At 40.8% G+C, this 16,262-nt stretch overlaps 1 protein-coding gene across 18 annotated transcripts in view; it reads right to left on the bottom strand.

The window, feature by feature from the left end:
• UPF2 (UPF2 regulator of nonsense mediated mRNA decay) overlaps window positions 1-16,262 on the bottom strand; it is a 192,021-nt gene that overhangs the window by 124,106 nt on the left and 51,653 nt on the right. For all 18 annotated transcript variants that reach the window (XR_006275976.1, XM_043498511.1, XM_038398473.2 and 15 more), the window contains 3 exons: window positions 3,314-3,499; window positions 1,007-1,210; window positions 34-309 (listed from right to left, as the gene is read on the bottom strand). Coding sequence is in view for 17 of the 18 variants with exons in the window: in XM_043498511.1 (XP_043354446.1) it covers window positions 34-309; window positions 1,007-1,210; window positions 3,314-3,499 (666 nt within the window). In the remaining variant the exon portion in view is untranslated. The remainder of the gene's footprint in view (window positions 1-33; window positions 310-1,006; window positions 1,211-3,313; window positions 3,500-16,262) is intronic.

Here is a 16,262-nt window from a genome sequence, read left to right as displayed (position 1 = left end):
TAATTTTAAACACAAAGTTAAATTTATTAATACCTGAAAGTATACAAGAAAGCAATCAAGCTTCCGTTTGCTGGAACCTCTGTCAAAATATTGCCCACAGGTATCAAGGATGGTGCAGACCAGTCTAATTCGGAAAAGATGTTCTGGAGGGTCCAGTGGACTAGCAGTACCATCAGGGTTCACACCAAATGATGTAAATGAATATAGAGTTCGAAATATTACAGCTGACTCTACCATTCGGTAATTGTAAAGTTCTCCCAAGAACTTGGCACTGCTGATCCGTCGCTGATTAAACTTTGGCTGATTAACCTTAAACAAAACCCAACATTTACTAGTTTAATGCAGGACACACTTTTACTTTTATACATGTGGACAGAATAGGAATTTACAGTCTCCACTACAGAAATGTAAATAACTCCTTGATATAATTTGTTACAATAGAGCCCAAAGTAACTCTGTTCTATCTACAAAACACATGACAAATTTTAGCATACACAGTAGTGCAGATAGTCATAGAACCTGGCCAATCAATAGATATCATAAAGGTTTGAATGAAGCCCAGTCCTGTATTATTTAAAAGAATGTTTCTGGAATTTACTGTGTGTGTGTGTGTGTGTGTGGGGGGGGTATCTAGAAAAAAATTTCGATAACTGTGAGCTCTATCAAATTATGGACTTCCAAAGAAAATGATATGACAATCCATGGCTTCAGATATTTAAATACTAGACTAGAAATATTAGTTTAAGAAACATTATAAATAGTGCATAGGGAACAATCTTACTATGGCAAGGGGACAAAGTAAGTACCGCAATAACCCTCTCTCATTTTTATTCTGACTTTATGATTGACCTTAAAGAAAGCAGCAAGCAGGTAGGTACAAAAGTAATCAATCAATCAAGCAATGAAAAATATTTTCTATAACCTCTATTCCTATTTTTAAATTGTATTTAGAAAGGTTTTATTTTAATTTTTCTGATAAACAAGTGAATGAACTTATATTTTTTACCTCCATGCCTAGGCGAATATCCTCTAGCACTCCATCCACGACATGAATTCCAACGTCCTCTTGGTAAAGCACCAACCCTGCTAAGAGGTTAGCTACACAGTGAATACTATTGTATTTCACATTCCAAATGTTGATCATACAACATATAACATAATCTTTCACTTCAGAGTCCTGCCAGGGCAATTTGCGCATCTGTCTCAGGACCTAAACAAGATTTGTAAAACACAATTAACAATTCAGTAGGCAAAGTTGGGTGGATGCATGGGTAAAGTCTGTGATATCTTGTAGTCATTACAAATGCCACCCCCAAATAATATTTGTGGCCTCTTTTTAAAGAAAGACCCCCACCTATTCAGAAGTGGATTCATGTGTTATTCAAATGAAGTAAATCTAATAGATATATATCCCAAGCCATGGGTACCTAATCTAAACCCTACTCCATGAGAAGACAGGTGGTCCTCTCCAGCTTGTCATTTATCGAGGCCCTCTCAATAGTTCAGGAAGCCAGTAAGAAATCACGTCACTGGAAGTAGAAAGATCTAGAACAACTCACTCACTACAAACCCCAAGACCATCTTCTTCTGAAAGGCTCCGATAGCAGGAAGCACCACTTCATCAGCGAAGCTGGCACTTTATCCCGTTTTCCCTAAAATCCATGGAAATTAGCTGATACTTGTAATGGGACTCAGAAGAGCAGAACTACAATATTGGAACGGCATTGAAAAAATACTAAGATTAAAACAAAAGTCTATACTTCTCTTGAACGAAGTAAACAGAGTCACAACTTAAGTAAAGGTGATCTGAAAGCAAATATGAATCTTAACATCTAAGCTACACATAGAAATTGTTTTAATGTGGAAAGCGAAGACTACAGAATAAAAACAAGGAGTCTAATATACCCTGAACTTTTAGGGCTAGATTCTCAACTGGCATGAACTGGTGGAGTTCCATTGTTGCTAACAAAGCTCCACCAATTTACACCAGCTATGGATCTGATCCTTAATTATATACATAATTTATATACATCTGATCCTTATTTATTTTGCCTAGTATTATTAAAAGCATAAAGAGATCCAGAAACCCAGACCACTTATAAAAAGGTATGGAATACTAATACAAACATTGTGCAGGATGGAAACACCTCTCCCATATTCACTCAGCACTGGATGTCTAACACAATGGTTCTCAACCAGGGGTTCATGTACTCCTGGGGTACGCAGAGGTCTTCCAGGGAGTACATCAACTCATTTAGATATCTGCCTCGTTTTACAACAGGCTACACAAAAAGCACTAGAAAAATCTATACAAATTAAAATTTCATATAGATAATGACTTATTTATACGGCTCTATATACTATACACAGTTGGAGAAAAACACAGTTCTCACTTTCAGGTTGGGTGCTGCTATCTACTTCCACAACACTGAAATGGAAGTATAATATGTACATTCCAGCTGATTTTATAATATGGTAAAAATGAGAAAGTAAGCAATTGTTCAGTAATAGTGTGCTGTGACACTTGCATTTTTATGTCTGATTTTGTATGCAAGTAGTTTTTAAGTGAGGTGAAATTTGGGGTACACAAGATAAATCAGACTTCTGAAAGGTGTACAGTAGTCTGGAAAGGTTGAGAACCACTGGTCTAACAGACATCCAAGGTTATACTCCAGAGATACTGTAGACTCTTCCTGCACACGTCTTAGAATAAAACTGGTGTACCTTTAGAGTTTGAGAGCCTCACCCCCCAGTGTGACTTGATGAGAAACCACAAAAAGTGTTCTTTTCTGGGACTTGCATATTCTCAGACTTACTCCTCTTCTCTTCCTGGAAGACTAAAATCAAGGCTGGAGCTCTACCTGGACATCCCCATTGACTCACCTTAAAATATCTTGCCTTGTTAGCATGCAAATGCCTCTGATTTTAATAGCTCAGACAGTGTGCCCATTTCTAATATAAACCTGATCAAGGCATAGCAGAAGCAGTTTCTCCTCTCCTGGGAGTATTAAACATTAATCTCAACCCTGCCCTCAGACACTTGCTGTGTTCCAACTTTCTTAGATCCTTCAAAACAAATGTCAGATCTGGACAATTCAAAACCTCTTCCCATTTTTTCAACCTCAATCATGTACATGGGTCAAGCAGAAGCCTTCTTTCCCAGCATTAGTTAACTACATCCTTTCACTCAAGTTCTAAATGAGTACCTAAAATTATTGTTCTTGTAATAAATAATTTAAGAAAATATAAAAAAGGAAGAGCTGCATCATGTCACAAATACTGCCATCTACATCAAGGTTTCACATGGATTCACCTTCTCAGTGGTGACCTTGGAGAGATCCTTGTAAAGAAGCTTACGAATATACTCCTGCAGAGGCGGGCGTTTCTTCCTCACAGTTTTTTCAGCAGGAGGGGGATTACAGTAGTAGTATGCATTCTCCACCATTGTGACATACCGTGCGTCGAGATGCATTGCTTGTTTCTTTCTCATCATTTGTTCCTAGAAACAAATAAAACTTATCAGGTGAAAAATGTTTCTCATTAAGCTATTAAATTTCCCTCACACCAAAAGTCTTCATAGTGTAACTGATGAATGGCTGGAGGCAGAGTGCAGAGAAATAAATTACAAGTATGTTGCTTGTGATGGTGGGGGGCAGAGCTCAACAGCCCTAGGGCTAATTTCCAGTTTATGTCTTATGTTCCTAAAGCTCATGCTTCAGGGTTTCGGCTGGCAACTGGGAGAGGCCAGGAAGAGATTATTTTCTCCGCAGTATATTCTGGGAGGTTTTTAAAATCTCCTTCCTCAGAAGCATCAGGGATGGCCAAAACTGGAGATGGGACATGGGGCTGGACGGGCTAGGGCTCTGGGATGGCATTGAGCATTCTCGCACTCTCAGGTGCTTGGCTGGCTGGCTCTTGCTCTCACTCTCAGGGTCTAACTGATCACCATAATACGTGGAGTCAAATAGGAATTTGCTCCTAGGTCAGACTGACAATTACCTTGGGGTTTTTCCTCCATCCTCTGTACCATGTAGGCATGAGTCATATGCCAGGACTATCTGAGTATTTCTAATACAATCAATTCCCTGCCATTTGAGGGTCCTCAAGCACTGGTGCACGTCACTCCCTCCTAGCCTCTGCCTGTGGCACATAAGTCTAGTTTCCTGTGGGCCTCATTTACTTTGGACTCATTTCTGTTGTTGGGTTCAGTGTGCAGGTGCTGGGTGATGTCGGTGGCCTATGATATACGGGAGGTCAGACTAGATGATCAGCAGACCCTTAAACTCTAGGATTATGACAATTTTTTTTTGCAGCCTTCTTAAAAACTCAGGTGAAAGCTTGAAATTAAGTAGTTCGTTCCGCATGACCATCATAAAGCTCATTTATTTTCATCTATGTTTCTCTAGGGATCACACGAAGAAGATTTAAAAGATATTTAAGTTTTATCTTAATGAAACCTAAAAAGCTCCTATTTATTCATATTATGATTCTACTTAATAAGCTTCTCAGCTATTAAACATAAATCCTGTGTTCATGCAGTGATTAGCACAATGGAGCCCTGGTCTATGATTACGGCCCCTAGGTATGACAGTAATACAAATAAAAAATAATGAGTTGAAATATTTAAATTAGCACAGTCAATCAATAAAGACCTCTTACACACTTTTTACAACATGGTGAGAATCAGCAAAAATTACACTAGGATTCCATATTTACTTTTTTTCAGTGGTATTACCTCTGATATTTATATTTCTCCTGGTATACTCCAGTGTTGGCAGCTAGATTTTGGGACGACAAGATAATAGATCGCAAACAGAATACCACAGTAAACGACTATTTCAGGTGAAATGAGAACAGGGGCCAGAGGCTGAAACCTGCTATATACATAAACACATCAAATCACAAGAACACAAGCACTTCTAAATTAGTGTATTGCACAATTAAAATATTGAGATTTAATTGAATTTTATCATACAATATTTAAAACAAAATTATATAAATCACACCAAGGTTATCACAGGCTCCACATAGTCTGAACAACTCTGGAGTTGGCCCAGGACCTAAAGGGATCACCTAACTTTGGAGATTATGTATTAAAAAGCCAAATAAGAATCAATCACACCATTTAAGGATGTATCCAAATCTTAGCTTGTCTATGCATAGTAACCTAGAGCATCAAATCTAGCTATCATCAAAACTCAGGTTTCCAGTACTTTTTCATTCCCACATGCAAAAGCTGTTCATGAAGCCAAAGTGATCTACTCAAAGCTACGAATAGTTAACATTCTTTCACTGTAGTCTTGTCCTCCTAATCAGAAAAGTCTAGAAGGAGGTTGAAGATTGTGAGAGCAATAGGTAATGCAGTCCAATATCCATCTAGAGAGTCTTTTTTAAGAGAGATTGAGGATCCCTTAGATCTGTCCGCAATAGAAAGAAATTGTCTGGGAGACTTCCTGAAGGGCTTAGTCCTATCCAAATATAAGGTTAATGATCTCCTGACATCGAGTGTGTGTAATGTCGCCTTCCTTTTGTCCCAGCGTGTTTTCAGAAAGAAAATTGGGAAGTGGATAAGCTAGTTTATATGGAAGTCCAAAGTTTATATTTTCAGTAGGAACCTTGGGTGTGGTCACAGTGTAGTCTTGGCTTTGAAAAAGACTGTAACGGGTGAGGGTAACCCATTAGAGCCCTTATCTCTCCTATACTTCGAGCAGAAGTAATGGCTACTAGAAATGCGGTTTTCCTAAAAAGGTAAGAAGTGAATAGGTGGCCATGGGTTCAAAGGGAGGTCTGGTTAGACATTTAAGGACAAAGCTGAGGTCCCATGTCAGTACAGGGCATCTGATTTGTGGGAAGAGGTTACCCATGCCCTTGAGAAACCTCCTTTTGTAAGATGAGTGAAAAGAGAACAACAGTCTATCTTATGATGGAAGGCAGTGATGGCTGCAAGATGCACCTTTACAGAGTTTAGAGATAATCCTGATTTTTTTAGTTCTAGGATGTAATCCAGCACAAGCGATAGTGGAGAGAATGTAGGAGTAATGTGCCTCAAGTCATACCGGAGTTGAAATCTCTTCCACTTTTGAATATATGTGTGATGAGTAGTTTGCTTCCTTCTATGCAACAGCACCGCCTTTCAATCCTTGGAGTGGGTCATGTCCAAGCCTTTGAACCATCGAGGAGCCATGTCTTGAGCCAGAGAACCTGCAGATTGGGTTGATGGACCTGGCCAGCATCCTGAGAGAGGAAGCAAGGAACAGGCTCAAGAACAAATTGCCAGCAGAATAAGGTATGTAAACCATGTCTGACGTGGCATCATGGGAGCTATGAGGATAACTGTGGCTCTCGCTCTGTTTTTTTTTTTTTTTTTTTTTAAATCTTGAGCCGGACCTTGGATATTAGAGGAATTGGTAGAAAGGCATACAAGAGATCTGTGTTCCATTGTAGACGAAAGGCGTCTCTGAGAAAGTGATGACATGTTGGGCCTGGAGCAGAACTGGGAGCACTTCTTGTTTCTGGCTGTGGCAAACAACAATATTTAGGACTCCCCAATGTAGAAATATGCTGTGGCGAATGGAGGGATTTATTTCCTATTCATGATCCTGGGAGAAATTCCTGCTGAGAGTGTCTGCTGTAGTGTTTTGCATGCCTGGGACGTAAGCTGTTGAGATGTTGATTTGGTGGCGAATGCACCAATTCAAGAGTTTCACTGCTTCGACAAAGGGAAAATGATCTTGCTCCTCCCTGACACTTTATGTAAAACGTACATGAGATGATGTTGGTCAATCTTTATATGCTTGCCCCAATCAGTGGTAGGAAATATGTACAGGCATTTCTGACTGCTCTGAGTTCTAGTAAGTTGATATGTAGTGTGGACTTGAGTGGGGACCATTTGGCTTGAACAGTGTGTGTGTCCAGGTAGACTCCTCATCCCAATAGGGATACGTCTGTTGTGATTATTAAAATTAGGGGTGATTGAGTGAAGGGAACTGTTGCACAGACATTGTGACCGTCTTTCCACCAGTCAAGGGAGTTGCTGGCAGAAGTCTCAGGGCTGGCCTGGACTGTTGAGAATAAGTTGAGTAAGGTGCTGAACCTGTGTGAGGGAAAGAAAGCGTTAGCCTCTACTGTATCTAGATAGGCTCCTACGAATTCCAGATGCTGTACTGAAGTTAATATGGATTTTTGGATGTTTAATTGTAGTCCCAGCTGAAGAAATAGGTCCGTGGTGTTTTGTTGGGCCGCCAAAGCTTCAAAGGAGCAGGCAACCCTCTAGATGCGGGAAAATCATAATTCCTTGTTTGCACCACTACCACAGAAAGGACTTTTGAGAACACTCTGGTGCAGACGATAGTCCAAATAGGAGCATCCTGTGTTGAAAGTGATCCTGTCCCTGAATGAATCATAGAAACCTTCTGGGATGGATGGATTGCAATATGAAGATAAGGGGGGTGGGGCTTCTGACTAGAGGTCCTATAAAGGTAACCAGCCAGTCAGGCAGCGGCACAGACAGCTGCAGCGGCACAGGAGCTAGCAAACAGAGCTCTAAACAGGGGAGTTTGAGTGGGAGTTTTTGTATTGTGGTGCTTGTTTGGGGTTTGCTTTTGCTGGGGGGGTGGTCTTTTTGGTGTGGATTGTGTTTCCCAGATTAACAGGATTTAGGTGGGAAGGCGATGACAGATACAGAGGCAGCTGTGGGAGTGACTCCTGTAGTGGAAGACACATTGAGGATGACTGGATGTGGAAGCTGTGGTATGTACATGATTCTGGAGGGGGGACCCAGTAAGAGTTTTTTCTGCATGAAATGCTGTCTGATAGAGCTGATGGGAGAAAAGATCCGAGGTTTGGAGATGCAGGTGGAAAGTCTCGTTGAGTTTCGGAAGGGGTTTGAGCAGATGATGGAGCAAAGATATGAGGTATCTGAAGGGAAAAGCTCAGACTCACGGATGGAAGCAGGGCTGGGGAATTTTGAGGGGAGACTGAGTGAGGAAAGTGATCAGTGGAAGCATGTGACTAAAAGAACCAGGCAGAGGAAAAGACAGGCTAGTGAAGGAGAAATAGAGCTTAGGAACAGGTTTGCAGAGTTGGAAAATGAAGAAGGGGCTCAGCAGGTACTTGTTGAAGGTGGAAGGGTAAGGAAGAAGAGAAGAGAGGCTAGTCCTATAGGAAAAGCGGAAGAGTCAAGGGAGACTACACCAAATATGAGCCCCAGGAGGATACAGGATGGGTTGAAGAGGATTATAAGGGAAAATAGGAATGGAAAGAACTTGCAGCCAGAGGGAACAGGGGAGAGACTGGAGAATAGCACCGTCACCAGGAAAAGGCAGGTCTATGTGATCGGGGACTCTTTATTGAGAAGACTAGACAGGCCTGTAACTAGAGCTGATCCAGACAATAGAAGGGTGTGCTGTCTTCCGGGTGCTAAGATACGGGATGTAGACCTGAGGTTGAAAAGGATCCTAAAGGGAGCGGGAAAGAATCCCCTAATTATCCTTCATGTGGGAACAAATGATACGGCTAGATTCTCGCTGGAAAGTATTAAGCGAGACTATGCTAGGCTGGGGAAGACGCTTAAGGAAATTGAGGCTCAGGTGATCTTTAGCGGGATCCTTCCTGTTCCTAGAGAATGGCAACAAAGGTGTGACAAGATTATGACTGTCACATAATGGTTGGGAGATGTCCAGGAAATCTCCACGCCAGATTTTAGCATGGAGAGGGAAGACGAAGAAGTAAGAAAGGATACAGCCATGGGTAGGAGAATGTATATAAGGAGCGAGGGCGGTGTGGATACTAGTCTAATAGGTTATACTGGCTGTAGAATGACTGTGCCTAATAGGGTACAAAATGTGAGCGAGGCCAAACAGCAAAAATTAAGAGTTTATACACCAATGCGAGGAGCCTAGGTAACAAAATGGAGGAACTAGAGCTACTGGTGCAGGAAGTGAAACCAGATATTATAGGGATAACAGAAACATGGTGGAATAGTAGTCATGACTGGACTACAGGTATTTGAAGGATATGTGCTGTTTAGGAAAGACAGAAACAAAGGTAAAGGTGGTGGAGTAGCCTTGTATATCAATGATGAGGTAGAATGTAAAGAAATAAGAAGCGATGCAATGGATAAGACAGAGTCCATCTGGGCAAAAATTACATTGGGGAAGAAAACTAGTAAAGCCTCTCCTACTGTAGTGCTTGGGGTGTGCTATAGACCTCCGGGATCTAATTTGGATATGGATAGAGCCCTTTTTAATGTCTTTAATAAAGTAAATACTAGTGGAAACTGCGTGATCATGGGAGACTTTAACTTCCCAGATATAGACTGGAGGACCAGTGCTAGTAATAATAATAGGGCTCAGATTTTCCTAGATGTGATAGCTGATGGATTCCTTCATCAAGTAGTTGCTGAACCGACTAGAGGGGATGCCATTTTACATTTAATTTTGGTGAGTAGCGAGGACCTCAGAAGAAATGGTTGTAGGGGATAATCTTGGCTCAAGTGATCATGAGCTAATTCAGTTCAAACTAAATGGAAGGATTAACAAAAATAAATCTGCAATTAGGGTTTTTGATTTCAAAAGGGCTGACTTTCAAAAATTAAGGAAATTAGTTAGGGAAGTGGATTGGACTGAAGAATTTATGGATCTAAAGGTAGAGGCGGCCTGGGATTACTTTAAATCAAAGCTGCAGAAGCTATCGGAAGCCTGTATCCCAAGAAAGGGGAAAAAATTCATAGGCAGGAGTTGTAGACCAAGCTGGATGAGCAAGCATCTTAGAGAGGTGATTAAGAAGAAGCAGAAAGCATACAGGGAGTCGAAGATGGGAGGGATCAGCAAGGAAAGCTACCCAATTGAGGTCAGAACAGGTAGGGATAAAGTGAGAGGCTAAAAGTCGAGTAGAGTTGGACCTTGCAAAGGGAATTAAAACCAATAGTAAAAGGTTCTTTTACTATTATTTAAATAAGAAGAAAACTAAGAAAGAAGAAGTGGGGCCGCTTAACACTGAGGATGGAGTGGAGGTTAAGGATAATCTAGGCATGGCCCAATATCTAAACAAATACTTTGCCTCAGTCTTTAATAAGGCTAAAGAGGATCTTAGGGATAATGGTAGCATGACAAATGGGAATGAAGATATGGAGGTAGATATTACCATATCTGAGGTAGAAGCGAAACTGAAACAGCTTAATGGGACTAAATCGGGGGGCCCAGATAATCTTCATCCAAGAATATTAAAGGAATTGGCACCTGAAATTGCAAGCCCATCAGCAAGAATTTTTAATTAATCTGTAAACTCAGGAGTAGTACCGAATGATTGGAGAATTGCTAATATAGTTCCAATTTTTAAGAAAGGAAAAAAAAGTGATCCGAGTAACTACAGGCCAGTTAGTTTGACATCTGTAGTATGCAAGGTCCTGGAAAAAATTTTGAAGGAGAAATTAATTAAGGACATTGAAGTCAATGATAAATGGGACAAAATACAACATGGTTTTACAAAAGGTAGATCGTGCCAAACCAACCTAATCTCCTTTTTTGAAAAAGTAACAGATTTTTTAGATAAAGGAAATGCAGTGGATCTAATTTACCTAGATTTCAGTAAGGCATTTGATACCGTGCCACATGGGGAATTATTAGTTAAATTGGAGAAGATGGGGATCAATATGAACATCAAAAGGTGGATAAGGAATTGGTTAAAGGGGAGACTGCAACGGGTCCTACTGAAAGGCGAACTGTCAGGTTGGAGGGAGGTTACCAGTGGAGTTCCTCAGGGATCGGTTTTGGGACCAATCTTATTTAATCTTTTTATTACTGACCTTGGCACAAAAAGTGGGAGTGTGCTAATAAAGTTTGCAGATGATACAAAGCTGGGAGGTATTGCCAATTCGGAGAAGGATCGGGATATTATACAGGAGGATCTGGATGACCTTGTAAACTGGAGTAATAGTAATAGGATGAAATTTAACAGTGAGAAGTGTAAGGTTATGCATTTAGGGATTAATAACAAGAATTTTAGTTATAAGCTGGGGACGCATCAATTAGAAGTAACGGAAGAGGAGAAGGACCTTGGAGTATTGGTTGATCATAGGATGACTACGAGCTGCCAATGTGATATGGCTGTGAAAAAAGCTAATGCGGTTTTGGGATGCATCAGGAGAGGCATTTCCAGTAGGGATAAGGAGGTTTTAGTACCGTTATACAAGGCACTGGTGAGACCTCACCTAGAATACTGTGTGCAGTTCTGGTCTCCCATGTTTAAAAAGGATGAATTCAAACTGGAGCAGGTACAGAGAAGGGCTACTAGGATGATCCGAGGAATGGAAAACTTGTCTTATGAAAGGAGACTTAAGGAGCTTGGCTTGTTTAGCCTAACTAAAAGAAGGTTGAGGGGAGATATGATTGCTCTCTATAAATATATCAGAGGGATAAATACAGGAGAGGGAGAGGAATTATTTCAGCTCAGCACCACTGTGGACACAAGAACAAATGGGTATAAACTGGCCACCAGAAAGTTTAGACTTGAAATCAAATGAAGGTTTTTAACCATCAGAGGAGTGAAGTTTTGGAATAGCCTTCCAAGGGAAGCACTGGGGGCAAAAGATCTATCTGGTTTTAAGATTCTACTCGATAAGTTTATGGAGGAGATGGTATGATGGGATAATGGGATTTTGGTAATTAATTGATCTTTAAATATTCAGGGTAAATAGGCCTAATCCCCTGAGATGGGATATTAGATGGATGGGATCTGAGTTACCCAGGAAAGAATTTTCTGTAGTATCTGGCTGGTGAATCTTGCCCATATGCTCAGGGTTTAGCTGATTGCCATATCTGGGGTCGGGAAGGAATTTTCCTCCAGGGCAGATTGGAGAGGCCCTGGAGGTTTTTCGCTTTCCTCTCTAGCATGAGGCATGGGTGACTTGAGGGAGGCTTCTCTGCTCCTTGAAGTCTTTAAACTATGATTTAAGGACTTCAATAGCTCAGACGTAGGTGCGGTTTTTCATAGGAGTGGGTGGGTGAGATTCTGTGGCCTGCGCTGTGCAGGAGGTCGGACTAGATGATCAGAATGGTCCCTTCTGACCTTATTATCTATGAATCTATAAGCATCTTGTAGGTCAAGGTCTGAGAACCAGTCCTGTTGGTCTGAGATGGAATTATCTGTTGAAGAGTAACTATTTTGAAGCACTATACCTTTATAAATTTGTTAAGTGAACTTAGATCCAGAATGAGTCTCCAACAGCCACTCTTTTTTGGTATCAGAAAGTACCTGGAATAGAATCCCTTCTCTCTATGTTGAGTCGGAACTGGTTCTATAGCACCTAGGTTCAGAAGAGAGTGTTTCCTGAGGTACAAGATGCTTGTGAGAAGGATGCCTGAGGAGGGTCAGGGAGGGGGGAATGGGCAGGTGGGAGTTAAATGGATCAAATACCCTGTGGAGATGATCTCCAATACTCACTTGTCTGTGGTTATACATTTCTAGTTGACGAAAAAGAAAGGTGGTCACCGAAGCAGGGGAGATGTTCGGGTTATTGCCACAAAGATGAAGGTGGTAATCTGAGGTCTCGACCACCATGTCAAAATTGGTGTTTAGATGTAGATGGGTGTGAAGTTGATGATTGTGAGGCAGCTGATCTCCTCTTTTGTAGACGTTGTCTTTTTGGTTGGGGCTCATAAATGTCTCCGAGGAGGAAGAAACAGAGTAAACCAGGATCTCTGTGCCATGGGGGATTTACCGTATCTTCTTTTTTGTGCAGGTATATAAATTCCCAGCAAGCACAAAGCAGCTCTAGCATCTTTTAGTGTGTGGAGGGATTCATCTATTTTCTTTGCAAATAACTTTGATCCCTCAAATGGAAGGTCCTCCACAGTAAACTGGACTTCTGTTGGAAAGCCAGAAAGGTGCATCCAGGAAGCCCTCCACATGACCCATTGCTGTGGAGATGGGGCAGGTGGTTGTGTCAGCGGTGTCTAGAGAGGCCTGCAAAGATGTTCTTGAGAGATGTTGACCTTCGGCAATACTTTCCTGAAACTGCTCCCTCTGATCAACTGGAAGATGGCCAATGAAAACGTTTAGTTTGGAATAATTGACATGATTTTATTTTGCAATTAAGAGCTTGGTAATTGGAGATCCTATATTGCAGGGTCGCCGATGAATATGATTTTCACCCAAATAAATCAAGACGTTTCAAGTCCTTGTCGTACGGTGTCGATTTACTGTAGTGCTGTCTACCACGTTCATTTACGGCATCAATGAAAAGGGAGTTTGGGATGGGTGTGAAAATAACAAGTCCAAGTCTTTAGAGGGAACATAGTATTTTTGTCCACTCTCTGATATGTAGGTGGTATCGTGGCTAATGTCTGCCATAGAACCTTTGCTGGGTCCAGCAAGGCTTCATTAATGCGAAGTGCAAAGTGGGCAGATGAGGAAGTGTGCAGGATGTGAAGCACCTTGTGTTGCAACTCCTTAACCTCCTCCAGAGGAATTTGTAAAGAATCCACTACCCTCTTGATAAGGTCTTGAAATTGTTTGAAGTTGTCGGCCAAGGTTGGTAGGGGAGGCATAACAGCTCCATCAGGAGAGGATGAAGAGAGGTTAAATCATGGGAGTAATCTTTTTGTCTAGTCTTGCTTCCTGTTCCTCAAAGGTCTCCTCTTGTGGATCAGGAGGTCCAGAGAGAAGCTGTAGAAGATTGCCTTCTCCTATCACAATGGGAAACCCTAGGGGTCTTTGAGAATTGGTGTCTATAGGCTGCCCATTGGTCCTAGTAAGGCCACCAACGTGGTGCAAAGGGCACGGTTGGGGCACCCAAGGGTGTGCCGAAAGGTCCCGTGCCAAAAGTGAAATCCCTGCAAGCTGCATGGAAACTTTTTAATGACACCATAATAGAGACTCAATTTAAATGCATTAATGCAAATTAAAAAACATAGGAAGAGGATAAAAAAATGCCATAATTTATTGAAGAAATTCTTCAAATATCCATCTGAACTCAATTTTTTTTTAATCTAGATAAATCCCAAACTACCACTTTCTGCTTCTTGTAGAGCTACTAGGGGCTTGTATTATCAGCAGAACTGCTATACATTATTTTACAGATTATTAAATGTGTTTTCATAGAGGAGGAAACTTAAAAATTGAGAACACTTTATATCATGATATATGCTTGGGTTAGCATTTTCTGTGTTTATTCTGTATTAGGGAGGATAATTTGTATTTTTATAAAGCTTTCTTCTCGGCATGATATCTCCTCCTGATGTGAAGTGCAACACAGAATTTGTTGCTATGGAAATAACATATGATTTAGTATTTTGGGCTGTGAAGAAAAACTCTATTAAATGCATACACTTCTGGTAATGGATAACATGCTAAGAAAAAAATAAATCCACATGTTGTACCTTTCTGATCTTGTTTTTCAGTAAGATATATTAGAAAATGTGTCTCTAATCATGGTTTTGAAGAAAAGGTCTTTAGTTATTGGACAGTTATAATACTTTATCTTCTATGTCCCCTTCTAACTTTAGTGATATCCAGGTGTTGTTATAAAAACACCTCTAAATTAAGCTATACAGTGTCTCTGTGGGGTAGGTGAGTCATAGTTACCTATTTACAGATAGGGAAACTGCTACCATCTGAACTAAGTTATGAACCAGAAGGGAAAAGTCAGAGTGTCTGATAGAGCTCAGGGAGGATGGACGTGAGGAGACTTGAGCCTGGAAGGACGGTTGGTGTCTCCCTGCAAGGAAACTAGGCTGGTGGAAGCCAGGGTGAAACCTTGTGCTTGTGGGCAGGCTACTGATGTCAGGGATCTGAAATAAATCTGCACGCATAAAGGCACCCAAGGTTATGGGGAAGGCAGTGAAAGAACTCCTTATCTGTTTGGGTGACACCCAAAACATCACACTCTCTCGCACCCCCTTCCTTTCACTTCTGCACCACTACAACAAGGGACATCAAATTCAAAGCTTTTACTGCATGAACTAAAAGCTCAAGAGGCAGCAGCTCTTTGACTCCAGTTCTCTTTGTTGGGCACTCAATGGGGAAAGACCCCAGTGACCCATAATCTCTGGAGACTGAGTGGGTAGGATGGAGAGCCAGGAAAAAGAGATGGCCCTGCCTTCCTCTGCAAAACTAATGGGATAAGAGCTGCAGGAGAAATTAAGAACTATCCCCTTGCACTAAGGAACTAAAACCCTGGACTGAACACCCTGAATATTTAGTGCCTTTACAGAAGGCCGCTTTTCATAAGAGTACTAAGCTTCTTTAGAGATGGTAATATGTTTTGTTAGCCTATTCACTGGACAATTTAACAGTCTTTTTGATAAGTTCATGCTGAACAAACAAATCTGTTGTAATTTATAATAGTAGATAAAAGTTACAGCCTGGAAACATGCAGTTATGTTAGCTGTTGATTTAAACCTTTCACTTGTATTAAAATTACCTATACTGAAATACATCTACTTCTCTCATAACTCAGATGCACAGACCTGAAGGCTAGAAGGGATCATTCTAACGTTTAGTCTAACCTCCTATATAAACAAAGGCAAACTCGCAACTCACTCTATTTTCCCCTCTATCTGCTTGCCCAGCTCCTGTCTTCAATCTTATTTCCTCCTACTGATGATTTTTGTCATTGAATCTTTTTTTTATCATGTTCAACTTAGTTATTTGGTCTCTTTAACCAGACCTTAAAATTGTTCTCCAGACCTGAAATCTTGGCATCATCTTAGAACTCAAAATTATAGACCAAAAACATGGAAGAAAAAAGTCAATCTATCTCCATTTCTAGGTCATTGCCAGTGTTTGTCCTCACATCAACACTACCTCTGGTGACATCTCTTTTCATGCTTTAAGTATATTCATCTCAACAACTGCAATTCCCTCTTTTACAATCTTCTTTAATCCTTTTCTCTTAAGTTTAAGAGTTCAGATTTTGTTACTCTATTGAATGAGACCATCACTTCCACAACCTTCTTCCACTTCACTTAACAAGTTGCTCTCCTGAACTAACTTATTCCAAACTACTTCTCAACTACTAGCCATCGTCTCCCCAGGCCACTCACTCCAATTCCTCCAGTCTCATCCTCAGTCTTCTCCCCATGATTCTGTATTGTCACTTCTATCTAAAAGGCAATCCCCTTTTTTTCCAATAAACTAAATTCTCTCTAAGTCCTTCCTGGAAATCACAAGGATATTTATAAGTAATTGGAGTTCTCCAATAAACAGGATATTCAGAAAGCCACCATCCTTGCAGGTGAAATATGGAAACATAGCCAGCACTG

The sequence above is a fragment of the Dermochelys coriacea genome, chromosome 1 (assembly GCF_009764565.3).
Source record: "Dermochelys coriacea isolate rDerCor1 chromosome 1, rDerCor1.pri.v4, whole genome shotgun sequence".
NCBI lineage: Eukaryota > Metazoa > Chordata > Testudines > Dermochelyidae > Dermochelys > Dermochelys coriacea.
The sequence above is the reverse complement of the archived record's forward strand: the minus strand, read 5'-3'. Positions and strand labels throughout refer to the sequence as shown.